The following is a 23,714-nucleotide window of genomic DNA, read 5'->3' as shown; positions in this document are numbered from 1 at the left end:
TTTTGCTGTTCTGGCGTAGACCAAATTGGCCGAACATGTAAATTGTGTAGTTCATTCAGTTGAATAACTTAGTTCAAGGTACATGCACTCAAACCGTGTAGAAACAAACTGAGTATGAGTACCTTTTTTGAACTTTCAAATGAAATGTTTGGTCATCTGGGCAATTTGGTCCGTAAACAATACTTATTATTGTCCTATTCTTATGCACCAGCCACTTAGTGTGTGCACTTCCTGGTTTCCCCTCAGTTTGGCAAAGTGAGGACCATCACCACTCGCTCTAATTCCATTAAGCAGGGTAAAGACCAGCACTTCCCTGTCTTCATGAACGAGAAGGAGGACATTCTCTGGTGCACTGAGATGGAGAGGTAGGAACTGATTACCCTTCAAATTAATTAATCATAGCAGCAAATTAAATGACGTTATTACAAGCAGTTTTTCCCAATGGGATACCTCATTATTATTCAAATGATTCTCTTACAGGAAGTCATATATATCATTCCAAATTGCCCTTCTATGAAGCACCTAAAAGTTAATCTCACATTTAAATATAGCGCCATTTTAGATGTCATTAATTCTCAAGTGTATCTGTCGGTCTGTCTCCTGCTCTGTCTGTCTGTCTCTTGTTCCCTCTGGTGGCTGTCTGGTTACTGTCTCCTTCCCCAGGGTGTTTGGCTTCCCTGTCCATTACACAGACGTGTCCAACATGAGTCGGCTGGCCAGGCAAAGGCTTCTGGGAAGGTCGTGGAGTGTACCGGTCATCCGTCACTTGTTTGCACCACTCAAAGAGTACTTTGCCTGTGTTTAACAAGACTTGGCTTAGAAACCACCACAAACATATAACTGTTGTTGTAACTAGAAACAAGAGTTGTGGTGAAATTATACTACTTCCTGGTATCATTTCTCAGGCAAGCAAAACATCATCAGAGTAGATATTTCACATTATTTCTTGTATTTTGAAATGTACTTCTTATTCTATTTAATTTGTATATGTCATTTGACCTTTTTAGCAGTGTTATCCAGTATTTTTTTTATTGATTTATTTGTGCAAGCTATACTTGAGACAAGGCTTTCTTCTCAAGGCACTGAGGAAGAAGAAACTAGGATCTGTGTGATTTTTAAAGTTTTTTTTTTTTAAATAAAGACTAGGATTGGGTGATTGGAAAAGATCTGAAAGATAAGAGTTTATCATACTGTGTGTACAGTATGTATGTGAATGATTTTGGCAGTGTAGGCATGATTTTGTTTTGGCCTATATCTGAAGTGGACGAAGCAATCCACCTCCTGAGCCTTGCAGAGCTAAAGTGAATAAGGGTGATTTTCTTCAGTGTCACAGAAAGCTGTCTTAATGAATCCAAAACACCAGATCACATATACCTCTTTGTTTACAGTTTATATACACAGTTAACTGAAGGTTAAGGTACTACTGTAAAATGGTTACAATACCATGGTGCTTCGAGACAATAGGAAACATCACAGTCCATGTGGCACAGGCACTACACTTTAGACAAGATGGGGGGAAAAAAACAAAAAACAAACATTGCCTGGAAAGTTGTTTTTTCAGTGTGATGTTTTCACACTAAAATAAGTTATGTGCTATCTTAATAACTTTAAATAACTTGAAAGTGGCGATAAAATATGGCGTGGTGGCAGAAGACTGCAGAATAGCATGCCATATCCTCCTCTTTCCTATGTTTTACAGCTTTTTTTAAACAAAAAATTGTACTGGTGCTTTTTCAATCATTTTTCAAGCCTTGCGACACGCAAACTCAGGCCCCCGTGCCTGCCTGTGTCAGACTCTGCACAAACACAAAATGAAGCTAGCCACATGGGCAGTGATGTTTTCTGTAGTTACAAAAACAAAACAAAAATATTGATCAAGGTCTGTGGTGAACTACTTTTTTTGTAGTTTCATCCTGACCCATGTCATTACTGTACAACTGTTAGTGAGCATGGTCGGTGGACTGGAGGGAGTGTGGGTGCCCTGGTGTTTCCACAACCAAGTAAAAGACTCTCCCTTCCCTTCTCACCCCTGCAAACTAGATAGTAGATACTGTCAGGTGCAAGTCTTCAAACAATATGGTGCGGCTTCACAATGCTCTTCTACCGTTTTATAGCAATTTTGTGCTGTTTTACCAACATTATAAAGCACTTTTTATATGTATACTTCTTTTTTTTCTCCTTTAGTATTAGAAACATTTCTTGTTTTTTTCTTGTGAAATGTTTGTTTTGTTTTTATGAGATGAACTGTTTTACCATTGTGTAATACAGTATGTTTTCTATACCGTAGGGCTGTGCCAATAGAGGTGAAATAATGGATTATTCGAATGGCGTATCCATGGAAACGATGGAATTATTGATTGCTACTCAATGTACAGTAGATGAATTGAAAATGATTAATGTGCTCCGTTAACATATTGTCTTCTGTTCAAAGCAGTAAATTCAGTGTCATCCTCCGGATGAAAAAGAATGTGTCTATTTCTATTACGATTGTAGGATTTAGATCCGGAATATTTCGAGAGTTCGAAGGAGAGAGAGCTATTCAAACGATTATTACCCAAACTTGGATTACATTCCAAATCTGCATTTTCTGATGATTTGAATTATTATGACCTTGAATGTGGAAGATTTGGAAATGAGTTTGTCAGAACTGAAAATTGAACAGTGGCCCTCCCCACCCAAAAAAAAGAGCAGAGATTATGACTTACCAATGTCCCAACTTAAATATTCAATATGACTTAATTTCATAAATGTAGTTTCATACATGATTAAGTTCTTAAGTGACCTTACTGTATCCTTGCCACCGTTTTAGTTGAACTTCACACATTGGGTTCGCAGGAATTCTTGTGCGTTGTGTTGACATTAATTCCCCATCTGTATAGCAAATGACCATATGTACATTTTGTACATAGAGTTTTCCTGTTGCTGGTTTTGGTTTGTCTTTCTCTTTTTTTATTATTACCTATGAGATGTACAAATATAATTCTTTGCTAATATATATCATGGAATTGGAAGAGAAAAAAAGATTAGGGCAAAAAAAATGTAATCAAGTAAAAATTGAACCAATTTCATCAAAATAAGCTATGAAACATTAGAGGTGGGTAGACTCCAAGTCTTGCCTTCTAGTACTGTTCATTTGTTTTGTTTTCCAATGTTCTGATTGAACCCAGTTGAAATGTGTCACGTGATCTTAACAGTAGCCTAATAATGACAGCTTTAAGGTGGAAGGGTCTATACTTCACTGCACAGCCCTACATAATGTTGGTTGTTGTTTTTTTTCTGTCGCTTTTGTTTCTTTAAAGAACTATAAAGAGGGATTGTAGGTGTTTCTGACGGTGCTAAAAATTTTATCTAATCAAGAAAAAATATATTTGTTTGGAAGAGAAATAAAACTTGTCTTGACAATGACTGTTTTTAAGTTCCTTGTAGTAATGATTGAAGAGCACTATTATTTCACTCTCATATGATGCATATATTAACAAAGGCATTTTAACTTTGTACTTGAAAAAATTGTGAATAATAAATTATGAGTTTCCTATATTGTTTTAGACTAGAAATTGCTGTAGTTGGTTGGTGCTTATCTGTGGGGGGAAACCATGTACTCCGTAATGGGAAATAACAAAAAAAAAAGAAACATTTCGGTAAGAACTTTTACTGTAGCATAATGCATAATGTATGCTTAAAACTTGGCATTCGCATTGCTTCTTAATCCTACATTCCATGCCATAATATCCTATCTTCCATGTCTTGTTTTCAATTGTCGTTTCTTGATTGATGCTTTTGTTATTATTGGCAAATGTTATGTCCCAAATTGCACCCTGCTCCCTTTACAGTGCACTACTTTTGGCCAAGGCCCATAGGGTGCCATGTATAGTGAATAGGGTGCCATTTGGGATGCTCACCATGACATTTCACTGTTTCAGACAGGTCAGTTCTATAATCCAGTGATACTGTTAGTTGGCGCTCAGTCTGTGTGGCTTCTTCTTTTGTGTCATATTACCTGTTTTATGGCCTATGTTTTTCTTCTTTAAGACGATCAACTGTAGCAGTCATTCTCCACCCTTTACCCAATACTTATGTTTTTAGTACCCAGAAAGAAGAAAACGGCTCCTTTATGTATTTGTGCTGGAGAACACTTGAATAAATGTATTGTTTTTGTGCAAAAAAATATGATAGCTCCTGTTGTTCTTCACCTGTACCAAGAATAAATTGAACGATACAAAATCTTATCACTATTGATCAGGTTCCTTGGCAACATAATAACACAGTGTTGCACATCTATACTGAAGTTATAGCTAGATCCTACTTTTTAAACTGCTTTACAATCTTTAAAAATGACTTTTAAAATCTCAGAGGGACCTTTTTCTTTTAACAGTCTAAAAAGTTTGTTAGTTCTGCTTTTGCTCACATCACCCTGCATTTGCTCACACATTTAATGATTGCTACTACTACTAATAATACTGTTTGTAGTGTTTATTATAGCCTAATGTGTTCTCTTGTCTTCATAACGATTACACAAACCGCACATCTGAATAGTATACTTAATGAATTATTTAGAAATACTGTGTATTGTAATTTATAGGCTAGTGATTATATGACCTCCTTGCTTCATCCATGATCTTTCCTTTCCTGTAATCACAGTTCACACCCAGTTCCTCCCACAATGGTACAGCCCCTTCCAAATGGACACGCCTGAACTGCAAAGTAATTGGTTAATCTGGTAACCGAGTCTGCTTTCCCTATCGGTGATTGGAGCGTCTGCACGTCGCACGGACTTGGATGCTGCGACCTGAGGTTGAGCAGGCTGGATTCAGAGTGAAGCATCTGCCCCTGGCTGCAGCAAGTGTTCGTCTCATTCAACGGATTGGTGCTGTTGTAGTCTATCATAAAGTAACCGAAAAGGCGTTTTGGAGCCGTAGGCCTTTAGGAGAGGTATGTGGAGCGCGATTGAGATGTGCAACTTTATAGCCTACTGATAGGCTATTTACTAAGAATTATGTGAAGAGGCTTCGATTTGAGGGCCCAGACTATGCGGGTGTATGGATCGTCCCTAGACACGGATGCTTGCTTTATGTGGATACTTTGTTTATTATGCCGACTGGCTGAATGTAAAGGGATTGCTACCCGGAGACCTGACTGCGTATTTTTCATTTCTGATTTTGCCATCCTGATTCCTTTCATGCCATTCATTGGCTTTTTTTTTTGTGTGTGTGTGTGGGGGGGGGGGGGGTGTAGTCGAAATTAGAACCTACATGATCATACCGGCAGACGGTATATGGAACTCAGACTGGGGACATAGGCTAAATGCTATAACTATCCAATTACACTTGCTATGAATTTGGCCCATCGATTACTACGATGCAAGTGCAACATGATCTTTAGGCGGTGGGATGGAAGAGGGAGATTATTATGGAGTGTTCCGTCATCATGGGGAGGGTAGGAGGGTTTTGGAAATCGTTTTCTGGGTCGGTTATGTATTCTGAGGGATGAAGGCCGGTGTTTCTTTGTGTCAAGTGGGATGTGGAATTTATCATTTTATATCTATTTACATAGTGATTTAAAACCTTAGTAAATGACATGTGTGTCCTGTCCGTATTTGTTACAGACTAGCCTAGAACAGGTTTAGGCTATAAACCTTGAAATGGCTATACTTTATGAGGGAATCTATTTGGGACGTTTCAAACTCCATGATCAATTTTCCAAATATCTACGTTGGCTACTGTAATTTCCAGGTTTGTGTCAATTTTGTGTGAATATGCTAAACGCTGTTTGTAATAGTAATAGATTTAGCCTCGACAATTATTGTAGTTACAGAAGACTGCCTTCCTTTTATTTGTACGCTAGCCTAGACTGATGAGTTGTGCTCCACCCTAAAATGAGTCGATTCTTTTTTAGGTAGCCTGTAGGCTATTTGTTTCTATTCTATCCATGAAAGGCATATTGTTGTAACTTCATTCATTCATTAATCCTAAATCCTAGAACACTCAGCCAGATGTGGGTCAGTGGAAGTGATGGATAACCAATGGTTGGTGCATATTCCCTTCCTTTCAAAATGAACATGATATGACATTTTAGACATCAGCTGTCTTGCCTTTACGGTTGACCTTGATTTGAGTCTTGAGCATTCATGTGCAAGATGTCATCGTTTTATATAGATGATCTCAGCCCCCCGAATCTGGATCCATGAGGATAGAGAGCATGTGGTAAACTTGCTGGCTGCCTCACCCACACTGTCACATACATTACCACTCCCACACCCACCTAGACACACACACATAAAGAGGAGGAGTGCCTGGGGGGATATTTATAATTTTATTCATATTAATCCAAGAAAGATTATAGTATTGGAATATTGAAATATTTTAAACGTTCGGATGAGATAAGAAATTCCTCTTATGTCTCGTACCACAGCACACTTCTACAATATGTATGTACAGGTTCACTTTATAATGTGCTACATTTCGTTTTTAGAAGGGGGGGGGGGGGGGAATGATGGTTATGAATGAAAAGTGTGAACCAGTGTGTGACTTGTTGAACAGTTTTAGTCCAGGCAGACAGGCAGGCAGACGGACACCTAAGCTAAGGGATGTTTGGTCATACTCAGTGACAGACACCGCCTCAGGCCCATTCGTTGATGTCACAGCAGCCTGGCCATGCCAAGTTGAGAACACAATGTTTATTGTGCTATAGCTTGTTTTAGAACACAACAATTCATTTGTGTTCTTCAGTGGGTCACTGCCTCCTCACATCTGAATGCAATGCCAATGACAGTAAGTGGTACCATAGCTTGTCTGCCTAGTTGTAGTTGAGGTGGTATAACTGGTCAGAAACTAATACCGTTCTCCATGAGAGTGAAACGTTTTTTTTTTTTTTTGTCTGCTTGTCTCTCTTCCTGAGAAAATATGCAGAGGTCTTAAAAAACATGTTTTCTTCTACAATATCAATTTTGGGGCTGTAACTCCCTGCACCACAAATGAGAAAAGCATGGTAGTGTTTTTGTCAACCCTTCACTTCTAATCTCTCTCTTCCAGAGCCATCATGTCTTCCAGTTCAGCGACAACCAGGATCCTAATCAAGGGCGGCAAGGTGGGTGTGTTGACTGTTGTTGTTGGGCTGTTCTATGTTCGTCTAAAATAAATGATTGTGAAGCATTACAAAACTATTTCCTGTTTCATTTATGCATTTTCTTCTGTCCAACACCTGATTTCTCTTTTCTCCCTTTTTGACACCAGGTGGTGAACGATGACGTCACGCAGGAGGCGGATGTGTACATTGAGAACGGCATCATCCAGCAGGTGGGGGAGGGGCTGATGATCCCAGGAGGGGCCAAGGTGATTGACGCCTCTGGGAAACTGGTCCTCCCCGGGGGGATTGACACCAGCGTGCACCTGCAGCAGAGTTTCATGAACGCTACCACCGTAGACGACTACTATAGCGGCACCAAGGTACGAAGGATCTACAGCTTTTCTACGACTGTCTGTGAGGTTGAGAGGAAGTACCATGCTTAACGACACTGGCATTACCCTCGGTAACCCGGTATAGCCAGTGCAGGATGGGTCTCTCATCTGATTCTGATTCCTCTCCAGGTTTCTTCCTTCTAGGGAGATTTTATTTGCCACTGTGCTGCCGCATGCTCTGGAGATTAAGGCAGGGTTACTGAACAAAACCTTGTGATATGTGGTTGCAAAAAGGGGGCTGGGTCAATCACATTTGATTGGTTGGTTCATTGATTAAAAAGGGCTGGTGCTTTAGGACTCTGGCATTACTCTCCTTATGTGTGTATTTTGGTAGAAACCTGTGGCAAGGTCTGTCTAGCAATGCCAAATACTCAGTTACAGCAATTCAAATCCCAGTGGAAGCAAAATGGTTGCAATGACGTCATTATTACAATACCCTCTGGGAATTTAGTAATACATTATACTAATATGGTAGGTCATTGAACTGAACTGGAAAAACAGATACATAATTAGTATGTACCATTTAATACACAATAATTGGCCCAGTCTAGTGGGAAACGACCATCTGGCAAACATATTTTCCTCTCCCCGTAACCCAGTGGACCGCCATGTACCATGGCAACTAAATAAACTCATCTTCCCAGCTTGCCTTGGAATGTGAGAAAATAACCTCAGACTTTGAATCCCAAGTCAACTCCTACCCCAAGGGGGAGGGGGGGGGGGGGGCAAAGTACGGCCCGCCGGACACTTCAATCCAGTCCGCGAGACATAATTTCCCCCCCCCCAATTTCGTGGTGTCCAATTGGTAGTTACAATCTTGTCCCATTGCTGCAACTCCCGTACGAGCTCAGGAGAGGCGAAGGTCGAGAGCCGTGCGTCCTCCGAAAACGCGACCCAGCCGAGCCACACTGCTTCTTGACACAATGCCCTCTTAACCCGGAAGCCAGCCGCACCAATATGTCAGAGGAAACTCGGGTTCGGAGTCTGTAGTGACGTCTCAAGCACTACGATGCAGTGCCATAGACCGCTGCGCCACTCGGGAGGCCCCCGCAAATTGATTTTAACAAACAATTGGTCCCCCAAAAAATGCGTCCCTCCGTTGAATTTCAAAATCCTGATGTGACCCCCGAGCCAAATGTTTGCCCACCCCTGCCCTAGCCCCTCATCCCCTCATCCCTAGACACTCCTGTCCTGTAGATGTGAAAGATTATGATAGGTGTAAACGATAGGCCCTATGGCCAAAACCCCTCTCAGCCTATCAGAAGGCACATTGAAGTAATTACCAAATTACCAAGTAATTACTCTTTGATCTACAGAAGTAGCTAGGAGCTAGGGGTTGATTAGGGATTTGGGTAGAGACCAAGAAATATTCAGAGAGCTACTACAGTAATAAACTGGGCGTGGTTCAGACTCAGAGATGCTGCTTTGATTTAGACAAAGATAGTGGATACATAAGGCTGCTGACTCAAGTTATTTATTATATAATATTCTCCGTTATTCTGAGTCATCTTTATTTTATTTTATTACATATCTCACCTACCCCATCAATTATTTATATAGATAAGGTGGCAGAAAGCTGTGGAAGCTGTAGCAGGGTGTGCTGACTCCTGACGCAGTCAGCACAGCAGGGCACTGAACAGACTGGAGAGAGAAGATGGTGGAGGGATAGCGAGAGATAGATAGGGAGAGACAGACAGAGAGATAGAGAGAGTGAGACAAAGAGAGAATGAGAAAGAGAATGAGAGACAGATGAGAGCGAGAGAAGATGCTACAGGGATAGAGAGAGAGAGCGAGACAGACAGACAGACAAAGATAGAATGAGAAAGAGAATGAGACAGACGAGAGAGAGAGGGAGAGGGAGAGAGAGAGAAAATGGTGGAGGGTCACACACTGAGACTGGGGCAATCCCAGATCACCTCAGGGCATGCATGACTCATCAATCATCATTCTCTATTCTCTACCACCCAGAGATGACATATAGAGTCTGAGAACATAGCTGTGTTTTTAGGCATAAATGACAAGCTAGCCAAGGAGATGTTATCTTTCTGCTCTACTGGGGTTGGCGGATCTGTCTAGCCAGGCAGCTGCTGCCGTGCTGCCCGGCTAGAGTACAGAGACAAATGCAGATCAGTTTCTGTTTCCATGGCTACCGTCAGGCTGCTGCAAAGACTGCTGCGAAGCCTTTTCACCCAGGCCATTGTGCTTGAAGACAATAGTTCTCCAACACACTAGACACACCCCCAATCCTTACCAGACAGTACTCCACTCTCTCTAGGGTCAGCTGACTCAAAGATGCTCTTTGGAGCATTCACTTAGTAACAGACTACAAGTATTTGGAAAGATTTCATATAGAATGTATTTGTTGTTCACATCAGTATCAACCTGGTTTTGTAAGGATTTAGTACACTCACAAATATGTAATGGAGCAGTAGTCAAGCTTTCATACCTTGGAATCTCTGGGATATATATATATATATATATATATATCAGTTTTACTATCTCGGCGGGCCATATAATGTGTTCCTCGTTACTACATTTTCGATCTAGTACGTCTGCCTTTGCTTCAGCTGTAAACAGCCCTGAATGGATAGCTGATTGATAGTGTAATAAACAATGAAAGGACTGACAGTTCCTTGATATACATCATGATGCTCTGTAATATCTTTTCGTTATACTCCACGGGTTATCTCCCAGTCCCCTTCCCATGTTCTAATCTAGTTACAGATTGATGTTTTTCACCCCCCATCCAGTAAATAAACATTAGGGGTAATTGACACCTTTTACTGTTGGTTTTCAACCTGAGGTATGTTGGCATGTTAATTATGTCTCGCCCCCGGAATTTATAGAGAATAATGGATGCATGTATTAACCCTATAGTGTCATTGGCATTAATTAACCAGACCTGACATCATTATGGAGCCTTTGCCTAGCGATACTTAACTGTGTTGTGTCTAAGTATTTCTTAATGTAACGTAGTACCTATACTGAACAGCAATATAAATGCAGCATGCAACCATTTCAATAATTATAATGAGCTACAGTTCATATAAGGAAATCAGCCCATTTAAATAAACTCATTAGGCCCTAAACTATGGATTTCACATGACTGGTCAGGGGCACAGCCATGGCTGACCTTGGAGGGCATAGGCCCACCCACTGGGGAGCCATGCCCAGCCAATAAGAATGAGTCATTCCTCACAAAAGTACTTTATTACGGACAGAAATACTCCCCAAGTTGCTGGGCATGTGCGCAAAATTTGAGAGAAATACTATTTTAGTGCGTATGGAAGGGAAAATAAGTACATTTCACCTCGTGAAACATGGGACCAACAGGTTACGTTTCTATTTTTGTTCAGTATAATATACGTTTATGTAAAATGGTATCCATCATTTTAATGTCTGTCTCTTCTCTGATCTGAGATACTGGTGGTTCTGTCAACAGGCAGCCCTGGCTGGAGGTACCACCATGGTTATAGGACATGTATTACCAGAGAAGAATGAATCTCTACTGGAAGCCTACGAGAAGGCCCGCTCCCAGGCCGACAATAAAGCCTGCTGCGATTACGCCCTGCATATGGGGGTCACCTGGTGGGGGCCCAAGGTAACTGTCACACTCCCTTGATAACTGGTGTTTTCATACATGTTTCATTTAACTGAGCTAAGATCTGTACTGCACTGACCTGGTTACACATCCGCCATAGTTGCTGGAACTGTGCGTGCAAATGTCACTGAAAGGACAATATCGATGCCAACACACTACGATTCGGGTTGGCACAATAGTATGAAAAGGTATGACTCCTGACTAAGGCTGTGGCGGTCACGCCATTTTGTCAGCCTGTGATTGTCAAGGGAATAACTGCTGGCTGTCCGTCACGTGATCGGGTCTTTCTCACAGGCTACAAACAAGTGAAGACAGGCACATCGAGGACGCAACTGCGCCAATTCCTGAGGCGCATATTGAAGCTATTGGAAGAACTGTCCACATTTACTGTTCGTCAGCCAACAAGATGGGTAGGCCAAACGAACAGCAAAAGCACTACTAGCCTATGTCAATCTACTATCCCCCATTGTACAAATGTTGACGTGTTCTATTCTGTGCGATAAATAAATATTCCACACAGAGTCTGGGACAGTTGTCCCAGACTATGTTTGGGACAATGAGCAATGAGCCTGAAGCAACAGATCAGAACGTTTAGCTTAAAATGTTGATTAACTATTAGGCTATTTCTTCACTTTATATGCACAGTAATGCACACGGCAGTAGGCTATAAGCGCGAATGTTGCGTTAGCAGTAAAACACCATTATCTAAAGTGACCACAAATGCAATTATGCATGTAATGCTTTTATTATGAAGGTGCATTTTTTATGGTGAAAATTATCTTCGCCAAACTTGAAACTCACGCACTGCTTATGTATGCCAGTTAGGCTCTATACACATTGTATAGAGGATTAATGTGCCTCATTTTAAGAAGTTATTTGGCCAGTTTAGTTGTGATACAAACCTTATCAGAACATATAGGCCCATGGGCTAAGATACATGAGGTGTGGGACTATGATTTGAAAAAGTTGCATAAAAAAAAGCATGCAGTGTTTCTTGCCTTAAGATGGTTATCATTCTCAAGTGATAATATAGAAGTGATAGGCTAATATTGTCACCCATTTAGACTATTCTTGATTTAATCTTTACTTATACTAAATAATATATGTGTGAAGTTTGTTTTGATTTAGAATGGACCATTGTCATGCACCTGTAATCGAAACAGGGGCGGGAGGTCAAAATACATGTCATCTATGCACTTAAATAGTGTATGGAGAACGTGTTTCCCGTGGTTCATTTTCATGCCAGCCAGGTAGGCTATACTCCTGTTTATAAAGAGAAGCAATGTGCTTAATATTAGTTGAAAGTTGAGAAAACAATATAGTAGGCCTAGTCTATAGAAGGGCTGATGGGATCCTCCTCTTTTTAACAGAGGCCATCACTCTGTTTTCTCACAATTGCATAGCCTATAGAAATGTTGAGCAACATGAGCTCATGGGCTCTCATGAAGAGACAATAGAGTGCTGAGTACCAGGCAGTTAGCAAGTTTTGTAGGCTACTAATGACCAGCAGCATCAGAGCTTGGAGAAGCCTAGTTACCGTGACTAAACGGTCACTTGCAATTTGACTGCCGTCATGACTCGTGGCCGTCGGTGCGGCTGTAATACGGTCACTGTAACAGCCCTACTCCTGACTGTGATCATCTTGTTCAGGTGAACTCTGACCTCTAACCCCTGACCTGTAGGTGCGTGCTGAGATGGAGAGCCTGGTGAGAGATAAAGGGATCAACTCGTTCCAGATGTTCATGGCCTATAAGGACCTGTTCATGCTGAGGGACTCAGAGCTTTTCCAGGCCCTACAGAACTGTAAGGACATCGGGGCTGTGGCCCGTGTACACGCTGAGAACGGAGAACTAGTGGCCGAGGTGAGTCTCCGAATCTGGTTCGATATGTAGTCCCACATCAATGACTTTTCTTCCATCATGTCTTTGTTCAGAAAGAAATACGACAAAGTCAGCTTAATTTCATTCATTACTTTTAAAAACCCTTATCTATCCAACTGTAAGAAACTGGCTGACACAAACAGTTTACAAAAGTGTGAGAAACTGACTGGTGCTGGTTTGACAGAGGGACTGTCATCACAGTAAGCAGTTTTATTTACACAAAGGAGACTAGGGCTGTTGTGTGGTAAGGTCAGAGGTGAGACAGAGCCCATAGAGCAACTTTTTTGGAGGGGGGGGGGGGGGGCACCATTGTAACTGACCCACGCACCATTGCGCCCCATCATGATGAGTTCCCGTTTTTTTGCGGCCCCCACCCCTATCGAAGTTGCCCATCCCTGCCGTAGAGTTCAAATGACTTGAACGGACATCCAACGTTCGTGATGGTTGAACCGTCAGCCATATTTAGTGCACATCCGGTTTCAATCAGTGATACAGCACATACACCAGGATTCCTGTGTGTTTTCTAGGGAGCCAAAGAGGCATTGGACCTGGGAATCAGCGGCCCAGAGGGCATTGAGATCAGCAGACCAGAGGAGGTAAGACTCTCTCTTTACTCTTTGGATAAAAGCGTCTGCTAAATGGCGTATATTCTCATGATATTATTATATATTACTGATGTAGTCTGTGCTCATAATGGACACATACTCCTTCCCTTTTCTTTCATGACTTCATAGACATAGCCGTTACAGTTATTTTGTCTTATTGTTTTCCCAGTGAAGCATTTCCAGTGCCTATGTTATAGATATCAGCCCTTCATAATATTGTAATGACCCTACCAACTCAACACAATATCCGATTGTTTTTTCTTTCTCACAGCTGGAGGCAGAGGCCACCCATCGGGCGATCACCATCGCCAATAGGGTGAGTGTGTGTTCTGTGTCAAGTTGTTGCATTCTCTTTATCATCAAGCACTTCAGTACAATGGTAACTGCCCCCCGAAATACCCTGCAGTATCTGGAACCAGTCCTGCATTTGGCATGTTTTCTTCTGGTGAAACTCTTTCTAAGACATGTTGTCTCACTCTCTGTCGTTCTCTTTCAGGCCCACTGTCCTATCTACCTTGTCAACGTGTCCAGCATGTCAGCAGGAGATGTGCTTGCCACAGCCAAGATGCAGGGTAAGGCCAAGGCATATCTTATCCTGTCCTGTCGTATCCTGTCTTGTTCTGTCCTGTCGTATCCTGTCCTGTGCATACCGCGGATTACTTTTCATGTGGTTTGCTGGCTTGGGCTGATCTTCACTACAAGTGCTTTTGGAACCCTGTCTGTCTGTCTGTCTGTCTGCCTGTCTGTCTGTCTGTCTGTCTGTCTGTCTGTCTGTTTGTTTGTTTGTTTGTTTGTTTGTTTGTTACAGTAACTGGCCAATACTACACATCATAGTCCAGTGCCTTCAGAAAGTATTCAGGCCCCTTGACCTTTTCTACATTTTGTAACGATACAGCCTTATTCTAAAATTGGTTAATTTAAAAAAAATCCTCAGCAATCTACACACGATACCCCATAATGACAAAGCGAAAACCGATTTTAGAAATGTTTTAAAATGTATAAAAAATAAATAAAAAAAGAAACCTTATTTACATAAGTATTCAGACCTTTTGCTATAAAACTCGAAATTGAGCTCAGGTGCATCCTGTATCCATCGATCATCCTTGGGATGTTTCTACAACTTGATTGGAGTCCACTTGTGGTAAATTCAATTGATTAGACATGATTTGGAAAGGCACACACATGTCTATATAAGGTCCCACAGTTGACAGTGACTGTCAGAGCAAAAACCAAGCCAAGGAGGTCGAAGGAATTGTCCTTAGAACACAGTGGCCTCCATCATTCTTAAATGAAAGAAGTTTGGAACCACCGAGACTCTTCCTAAAGCTGTCCGCCCGGCCAAACTGAGCAATCAGGAAAGAGGGGCCTTGGTCAGGGAGGTGACCAAGAACCCGGTGGTCACTCTGACAGAGCTCCAGAGTTTCTCTGTGGAGATGGGAGAACCTTACAGAAGGACAACCATCTCTGCAGCACTCCACCAATCAGGCCTTTATGGTAAAGTGGCCAGACGGAAGCCACTCCTCAGTAAAGGGCACATGACAACCCGCTTGGTGTTTGAAAAAAGGCACCTAAAGACTCTCAGACCATGAGAAACAAGATTATCTGGTCTGATGAAACCAAGATTGAACTCTTTGGTGGCAGAATCATGCTGTGGGGATTGTTTTTCAGCGGAGGGAAGGGAAGACAGAGAGATCCTTGATGAAAACCTGCTCCAAAGCACTCAGGACCTCAGACTAGTGTGGTTCACCTTACAACAGGACAATGACCCTAAGCACACAGCCAAGACAATGCTGGAATGGCTTGGGGACAAGTCTCTGAATGTCCTTGAGTTGCCCAGCCAGAGCCTGGACTTGAACCCGATCGAACACCTCTGGAGAGACTTGAAAATAGCTGTGCAGTGACGTTCCCCACCCAACCTGACAGAGCTTGAGAGGATCTGCAGAGAAGAATGGGAAAAACTCCCCAAATACAAGTGTGCCAAGCTTGTAGCGTCATACCTAAGAAGACTCGATGCTGTAATCACTGCCAAAGGTGCTTCAACAAAGTACAAAGTAAAGGGTCTGAATACTTATGTAAATGTAATATTAAAGTTTTTTATATTTATATAAATTAGCTAATATTTCTAAAAAATTGTTTTTTGCTTTGTCATTATGGGCTATTATGTGTAGATTGATGAGGGAGGGAAAAACGATTGAATAATTTTTTGAATAAGGCTGTAACGTAACAAAATGCGGAAAAGGTCAAGGGGTCTGAATACTTTCCGAAGGCACTGTATATGGATATGTATAAATCCATCTATATAATCTGCCTATAGGTAAAGTGGTCCATGGGGAGACGACCACAGCCCATGCGGTGCTGAACGGTCTGCAGTACTACCATCAGGACTGGGCCCATGCTGCAGCCTACGTCACTGTTCCTCCTCTACGCCTGGACCCAAACACACCCAACTACCTGATGAGTCTACTGGGAAAGTAAGAGCGCGCACACACACACACACTCACACACACACACTCACACTCACACTCACACACACACACACACACACACACACACACACACACACACACACACACACACCTACCTAATGAGTTTACTTGGGAAGTAAGAGGGGCACATTTCCTTTGTACCCTGCTGAAGGTGATTTATTATATATGTTTATATGTCTGGGAAATTGCCTTTAAATTCTACAGCTGTGCCCAAATCATACATCGTGTTGGATTGAATCCAGGCACCAGTCTTAACAGCGCTTGTAGCTCTCATTAATATATATAAATCATTTTTGCTGTTGGTATTATAAAGTTTTAACAAAATTTCAAATTTCACCCCTGAGGGGCCTCACGGGTCGCGCAGTGCCTCCAGAGACCCTGGGTTCGAGCCCAGGCTCTGTCACAGCTGGCCGTGACCGGGAGGTCCATGGGACGACGCACAATTGGCCTAGTGTCGTCCGGGTTAGGGAGGGTTTGGCCGGTAGGGATATCCTTGTCTCATCGCGCACCAGCAACTCCTGTGGTGGGCTGGGCGCAGTGCACACTGACCAGGTTGCTAGGTGCACAGTGTTTCCTCCGACACGTTGGTGCGGCTGGCTTCCGGGTTGGATGCGCGCTGTGTTAAGAAGCAGTGCGGCTTGGTTGGGTTGTGTTTCGGAAGGACGCATGGCTCTCGACCTTCGTCTCTCCCGAGCCCGTACGGGAGTTGTAGCGATGAGACAAGATAGTAACTACTAACAATTGGATACCACGAAATTGGGGAGAAAAAGGGGGTAAATTATTTATTTTTTTATTCCCCCCTGACGTGTACTCGCCTCCTCTCTAGGCTTTAACAGTGAAACTCTGAACACAGTGTTATCAAAGTTAATAGAATTGATATTTGCATTCCGTATATTTTCCCCCTGACCTATCCTCTCCTCCTTCTCTCTGACCCGCTGCAGTGACACACTGAACGTAGTGGCGTCTGACCACCGCCCCTTCACCACCAAACAGAAGGCTATGGGCAAGGACGACTTCACAAAGATCCCCCATGGAGTCCCGGGCACCCAGGACCGCATGAGCGTCATCTGGGAGAGAGGAGTGGTAAGCAAACGTGATGTATCTCTACTGTTTGTACTTAGGCAAAGCTCTACGGCTGTATAGAAAGGCAACAGAAAGGTTAGATCTGCTATTGTGACTGCTGTAACTAACTACTACCGTGATACCTTGTTGCCGTTGGACATGTATCTGTTGCAATATTTGTTGCTTGTGGTCCCCGTCAAACACATATGCTGTTTGAGTTTAGTGCTTGACATGTTGATAACATGTTTTGGCTCCCTCTGACATGGAGCATTTTGACCCTCTGCTACTGTAGGTCGGAGGCAAGATGGACGAGAACCGTTTTGTTGCGGTGACCAGCTCCAACGCAGCTAAGATCTACAACCTGTACCCCAGGAAGGGTAGGATCATCCCAGGGGCTGACGCTGACGTGGTGGTCTGGGACCCTGAAGGGACCAGGTATGTAACCGTATCCACGGTCCCCTCACTCCCTCCCTTCTCACTACTACCGCTACGGCGACCGTTTACCCTCTGGGGGATGCTAAGGTTTTTTATTTTATACACTCTTAGAAATAGTGGCGACTCGAGGAACCATTGCTAGTAAACGGTTCATATTTGCACCTTTGGTTAGTCGAGGGGTTCTTGGAGGAATCTTTAATGGTTCAATGTAGCAATGGGTTCCTGGGGAACCCTGGAGTGGAGATGTGGCTTAGAAGGGGTGTTTGTACTTAGGCAAAGCTCTACGGCTGTATAGAAAGGCAACAGAAAGGTTAGATCTGCTATTGTGACTGCTGTAACTAACTACTTCAGATAGATATTTTTTGGGACACCCTTTAGAGTTAATGAGGCTAACAGAGGTGAGTTCCTCAAGATGCCTATGCAACTTTATTACTATATGTAATCAGTAATGTTATTATTATATAAAAGTATGTAATATGCAAAAATGTTCAATAACTTTTTCAAATTTACAGTATTCAAACGTAACATGATGAACAGGAATGACATTTACATTAACGGGTGGCCAAAAATAACTACCTGAAAGCCACGCCTACAATAAGCCACGCCTCCTATCTGATAGGCTGACACCTCTACAATATATTATTAAAAAGGAAAAAAAATGTTATCACAAAAATATTCCGGTTTGAACCTTTACTCAGGGGTTCCCCGAATACCCTTTTCAGAGGGGTTCCTCTTGGAACCTTTTTCAACTAGAAAGATTATGCCGGTGTGGCAACCCAAAAGGTTCTTTCAGAAACCTTTACCTCTAAGAGTATTTATTTTAATTACATTTATTTTTTTAACCTTTATTTAACTAGGCAAGTCAGTTAAGAACAAATTCTTATTTTCAATGGGTTAACTGCCTGTTCAGGGGCAGAACGACAGATTTGTACCTTGTCAGCTTGGGGATTTGAACTTGCAACCTTTACAGTTACTAGTACAACACTCTAACCACTAGGCTACCCTGCCGCCCCAGTATAGAGTAACAATAATAATATATGCCACTTACCAGATACTTGTCTTATCAACTGAGCCACACGAGACCAATAACCTATTGTATGTGTTAAGACAATATATTTCTCTGTGTCCAGGACCATCTCTGTGGACACACAGGTGCAGGGTGGAGACTACAACCTGTACGAGAGTCTTCGCTGCCATGGTGTCCCACTGGTTACCATTAGCCGTGGTCGTTTGGTCTATGAGAACGGAGTGTTCACGTGCTCCGAGGGCTCTGGGAAGTTCTATCCTCTCAGAACCTTCCCTGACTACCTCTACAAGAAGATGGTGCAGCGGGAGAAGGTATTCTAAAAAGCCATCAACAGGATGTGGATTTGAAAATGTACCTTTACCTATGAATTTTGCCGCAGATGAAAGGTGATCTTTGAATCGCATACACTTTCCGTACCTGCTTCAGATTGTCTTGATTGTCATAAAGTATTATTCACGTGTTATGACTGTGTGTATAACCAGAGGCTAATTATTGTGTGTGTCTATGTGTGTGTGTGTGTGTGTGTGTGTGTGTGTGTGTGTGTGTGTGCGCGCGTGTCTGTGTTTGCATCTCTGCTTACTCGTGTGCACGTGTGTGTGTGTCTCTCTCTCAGTGTCAGGCCCTGAAGGCCGTGGAGCGTGAGCCCTACGTAGGAGATGTAGCGTTGATGAATTCTGGGAAGAAGGACTGTGGACCATGTGATGGGGACACTCCAACACGACCACACACCAAGCACGGAGGACAGAGAGACCTGCATGAGTCCAGCTTCAGCCTCTCTGGTAACACACACACACACATCGCTCTAATGCAGTATCTACTATACCTATGTGTTTCAATCTCTACTGGGAAGATGCACAATTAGCTACATTTTGTGAACCTAACAGATTGTTATTTGCCACTTTTTGTTTTATCAATCTCTCCAGGTGCCCAGGTTGATGATAAAATCCCAAAGAGATCTTCTGCAAGGATTCTGGCCCCCCCAGGTGGTCGATCCAGTGGCATCTGGTAACTGTGTGGAAGTGTAGTGAGTTCTAGAACCAAACAATTACTGTAGTTCTCTATTAGAATGAAACCTGAAGGAAAGTTCAGGGTCAACTAAGACAAACGGCTTGTTACGTTCACCCAGAAAGCATAGAAAGAAAATAAAATCTTACATGTTATTTCAAAAACGAACTCACGTATTTAGTGTATATATGACGACAGGGTCTGAGTAACATTCATATGACATTGATGTCATTTTAATATTTCTTGGAATATCTGCCTGTATGGTCAAACCCTGAACAATATTGGGCTTAACACATTTTTGACAAATCTAAACTAAATTTGCACGGTAGCTAAGTTGCTAGTTGACTGTTTTGGATAAATGTATGTATTTTAGAGGAAGTACTCAATGTCATTATACAGTAATGGTTTTAAGGGGGATGAGGGGAGGATGGGGTTGAGTTGATCATTGGTTTACCTCACTGTTTAACCTACAATATTGCACTTGTATCATGTACTACTTAGCTGCCTTTTCCTTACATGATTTTATGTGTAACAAAACAACTTTTTCTACCAATACAGAACAGTCATGAATTCACGTGATTAGTTATTTACTACACAATATCTCAAAGCACTTGACATGAAATAACGTGATTCCATTTGTCTAATTTTGACGAAAAGTCAAATGCAAGCTGATACTTAAAAAAAAAAAAAAAACGTTTTATCTTACAATGTTATTTGAAAAGATGTCATTCCCCTTTACAGCGCTGTCAAACGTATAATCATGAGTCCTGAACAACTAAGGATGACATCGGGCATCAAAATACCTAGGCTAAGTAAGTTCAGAGTCGTTATAGCTTCTATGTTGCTGTTTAGAGTTGAATATCGTAGCACTCTCTTCCTTCCTGGTCATCTCATCTCCCATCAATGTGAATGAACCTACGCTGTGTTTACTGTATGTATGTTGTGGCATAGAACAAATTATATGTGAGGCACTGATATGACTCATATTTAGCATCATTCTATGTGTAAGTGGTGATATGATATTTCTTTACTTTTCTCTGTCTGTTTAGCGACAAGTTTAGCTAGCTTCACTCGGAAATGCCTTTTTCTCACAAGAGAAGTCTCACATTAAACACATATACAGTTACTAGAGATAGCATGTTTATGATTGTGATTCTTTTTAGGATGTGCAAACTAACTACTGAGCACATACCACTTTTATGTCTTTGGGATTCTTTTTTTTGTTACAACACTGAGGAATTCTGGTCTTGCACTGAAAAGTATTGGACAGTTTTGTATATCTTTTGGGTTGACACTTCCAATGTTGTAACACTGTCGATTGGGTAAGAGAAGTGCATAATCTAATTTGATTGAATCGTGGGTATTATAATGGAAATGGACAAATGCAAGTTCTTCAGGTTTGTTATGTGTTTATGTCATAATGTCATTCAACAATGCACTGTCATTATATTACTGGACGGCATGCTTATTCAAGATTGTGTCAACGAAAACCACTGACGTTTTTGGGGGTTTCAAATTGTCTTGACACTGTTCCATTGTAAGCTACTGAGAACATATCATATAACTTTTTGTTTGTGAAGAATATACTTTATTGTTTTGCCACAGTCCAAACCACACTGTACATGATATGACTGCAGTGTAAGCGGTCCTCACTGGTGCTGAATAGCCTACTGTGTTTTCACTGAGGTTTGGTTTTGTTTTATCCTATGTGTTCTTGCAGCTCTTTATCACATGATTGAGTGCAAATAAACCACACGGAAATTTCAAGCTTGAATTGTGTTTCTTAAAAAAAGATAAAACATAATAGGCCCTATAGCCTATACTGTATTTGGCAAATGGGGTTCAATACATTGCAATGTATGTACATTTGTGTTGCTTTAGCATGTAATAGCCTATAACATGAATAAAACGACCCCAATAACCACATCGGTCTTTAGCAAAGCTCTATGGAGGACTAAGAACATGTAGGCTAGTGACTACTCACTATAATAGGTCAAAGTCCTATTTATATATTTACCATATACTCGCCTCTAACAGCATGGAGTCCCGCGCATGCGCATTAGTTCCTGAATTGTTGCAGTAGTGGTGGGGTCCGTGCTATCTGGGATTCCTTGGGACGTCCATTTTTATTTATTTCATTTTTTACCTTTATTTAACTAGGCAAGTCAGTTAAGAACAAATTCTTATTTACAATGACGGCCTACCCAGACCAAACCCAAACGACGCTGGGCCAATTGTGCGACACGCCCTATGGGATTCCCAATCACGGCCGATTAATCTCTATTAGCCTAATTCAATAGGATCTCTATGAGCCTAGTCGTAAAGATTTGTCATTTAACTTTTAAAATGTATTACCTTTTTATAGAGGCACAAACACAACTAGTCATGATGTTTTAATCTGATTGTCAAACAATCTCTTCAAATGGCTCCTTTAGTAGGCTATCCACGCACGTTTAAACATCGTTTAAACAAAACACCAAAAAGTGTTGGGCCGATGACATTTGGCCACTGCCATTAGTCCAGAATTTATGCGTCCACTGCTGTGTCCGAGTGAGTCTCGGTGCATCTCTGCCTTGGCAAGATGTCAGTGTTCTTGTCGAACCACATCGCATTTTGGTTGCAGCCTGGTCTCATAGACTAGACGTAGCATAGTACAAATTAGTATGATATGTTACATTTGGGATTTACATAAAACAGATGGTTACTTAATTAAGGCAAAAACCTAATTGTTGCGGTGGATGGGTGGGAGTATAATGAAGGTCTAGCATCCCAAAGGTTGCCCGTTTTAATCTCATCACGAACAACTTTAGCATTTTAGCTAATTAGCAACTTTTCAACTACTTACTGCCTTTAAGCTACTTTGCAACTACTTAGCATCCCAGCTAGCAGAGTGAATCTGGGCCGATTCCGTCTGAGAGTCGGGGCAATTGGCTGAGAGTCAGACTCGGCCGAGGTAATGTAGCCCGAGTCTGGGCCGTCTTAGGCAGTATTACTTATGGCTAGGATGCGGGGATTGAGCTTGGGCCAATTCCGGTGTGAGTTATCTGGCTCAAATGTATTGCTTGGGGCTCGGGCCAAGTCCGGTGTGAGTTATCTGGCCCAAATGTATTACTTGGGTCTCAGGCCGATTGGGGCTACTCTCTGGCAGAAGATTACACAGTCTGCTTTATATAATTAACATTTCATTATTTATTTATTTTTCCATATTTTCTCTGTTTCTGTGATCAAAAAATACAATTAACATTTAAATACAATTCTTTAATAGTCATGTTTAAGTTGTATTTTGATACTTTGTGCAAGGCAATTGATAAGCATTAAAAACTTTGTGGATGGAGCCTCCCGAGTGGCGCAGTGGACACTCGGGAGACACCGCATCACAGTGCAAACTGCAATGCTACAGATGCTAGTTCGATACCCGTGCCGGCCGCGACCGGGAGACCCATGAAGCAATGCACAATTGGCCCAGCATCATCCGAGTTAGGGGAGGGTTTGGCCGGCCGGCATGTCCTTGTCCCATCAGGTGTAGTGACTCTTGTGGCGGTCCAGGCGCATGCATGCTGACACAATCACCAGGTGTATGGTGTTTCCTCCGACATAATTTTTTTGGGGGGGTGGGTGGGTATCATTTGTATGCATAAAATGTGTAATAGTAATATTTTGAATTACTAAATCGGGTAATTTTGTATAAATGTATTGAAATTTGAATCGTGCCGCTTCTGGGGGATTCTGGTAAGATGCCGGCAAAGTTAGCTGAATTCCGGTAAATGGAAATGGCGCGATGTACTTGGGCTGATTCTGGGCAGTCAGTCATTTTGATTCTGGGCAGAGTCCGACACCCGATTCTGGACCGATTCAATCAGTTCCGGCCCCCCGGAAGAGTGCCGCTTCTTGGCCAATTCCTCATTGCTAGTATAACAGTATTGCTTCCGTCCCTCTCCTCGCCCCTACCTGGGCTCGAACCAGGGACCCTCTGTACACATCAACAACTGACACCCACAAAGTATCGTTACCTATCGCTCCACAAAAGCCTAGTAGCGAGCACCCTGCAAACTAGCTAGCCATTTCACACTGGTTACGCTAGCTGGGATGTTAGCAAACCCTTCCCCTAATCCTAACTTTAAGCTTGTTAGCTAACCCTTCCCCTAACCTTAACCCTAAA

The 23,714-nt window shown here is 42.1% G+C and overlaps 2 protein-coding genes across 7 annotated transcripts in view; both read left to right on the top strand.

The window, feature by feature from the left end:
* The window catches only part of LOC139374988 (DNA (cytosine-5)-methyltransferase 3A-like), a 65,592-nt gene extending 64,466 nt beyond the window's left edge, over positions 1–1,126 (top strand). For all 5 annotated transcript variants that reach the window (XM_071116297.1, XM_071116298.1, XM_071116300.1 and 2 more), the window contains 2 exons: positions 247–365; positions 664–1,126. In XM_071116297.1, coding sequence (XP_070972398.1) covers positions 247–365; positions 664–805 — 261 coding nt within the window. In that variant the 3' untranslated portion in view covers positions 806–1,126. The remainder of the gene's footprint in view (positions 1–246; positions 366–663) is intronic.
* Positions 1,127–4,809: 3,683 nt separating this feature from the next.
* On the top strand, positions 4,810–21,322 carry LOC139374987 (dihydropyrimidinase-related protein 5-like). Of its 2 annotated transcripts, none has more exons than XM_071116295.1 (14): positions 4,810–4,929; positions 7,029–7,083; positions 7,230–7,442; positions 10,897–11,055; positions 12,738–12,917; positions 13,463–13,531; positions 13,812–13,856; positions 14,037–14,112; positions 15,855–16,011; positions 16,968–17,109; positions 17,381–17,523; positions 18,654–18,861; positions 19,164–19,329; positions 19,474–21,322. In XM_071116295.1, the coding sequence occupies exons 2-14, from the start codon at positions 7,036–7,038 to the stop codon at positions 19,557–19,559; spliced, it is 1,692 nt and encodes a 563-aa protein (XP_070972396.1). In that variant the 5' UTR covers positions 4,810–4,929; positions 7,029–7,035; the 3' UTR covers positions 19,560–21,322. The 2 variants fall into 2 exon arrangements, with proteins under 2 accessions (XP_070972396.1, XP_070972397.1); XM_071116296.1 differs by lacking the exon at positions 4,810–4,929 and adding an exon at positions 5,608–5,729.
* Positions 21,323–23,714: the final 2,392 nt, after the last annotated feature.

The sequence above is a fragment of the Oncorhynchus clarkii genome, chromosome 19 (assembly GCF_045791955.1).
Source record: "Oncorhynchus clarkii lewisi isolate Uvic-CL-2024 chromosome 19, UVic_Ocla_1.0, whole genome shotgun sequence".
NCBI lineage: Eukaryota > Metazoa > Chordata > Actinopteri > Salmoniformes > Salmonidae > Oncorhynchus > Oncorhynchus clarkii.
This window is presented reverse-complemented; position numbering and strand designations above follow the sequence as displayed.

Excerpts from the sequence above, each read along its gene's own strand:
- LOC139374987 (XM_071116295.1), top strand. The coding sequence starts at position 7,036 with ATGTCTTCCAGTTCAGCGACAACCAGGATCCTAATCAAGGGCGGCAAG. Across the intron at positions 7,443-10,896 it reads ACTACTATAGCGGCACCAAG|GCAGCCCTGGCTGGAGGTAC; the intron begins GTACGAAGGATC and ends TTCTGTCAACAG. Across the intron at positions 19,330-19,473 it reads GTCCAGCTTCAGCCTCTCTG|GTGCCCAGGTTGATGATAAA; the intron begins GTAACACACACA and ends CAATCTCTCCAG.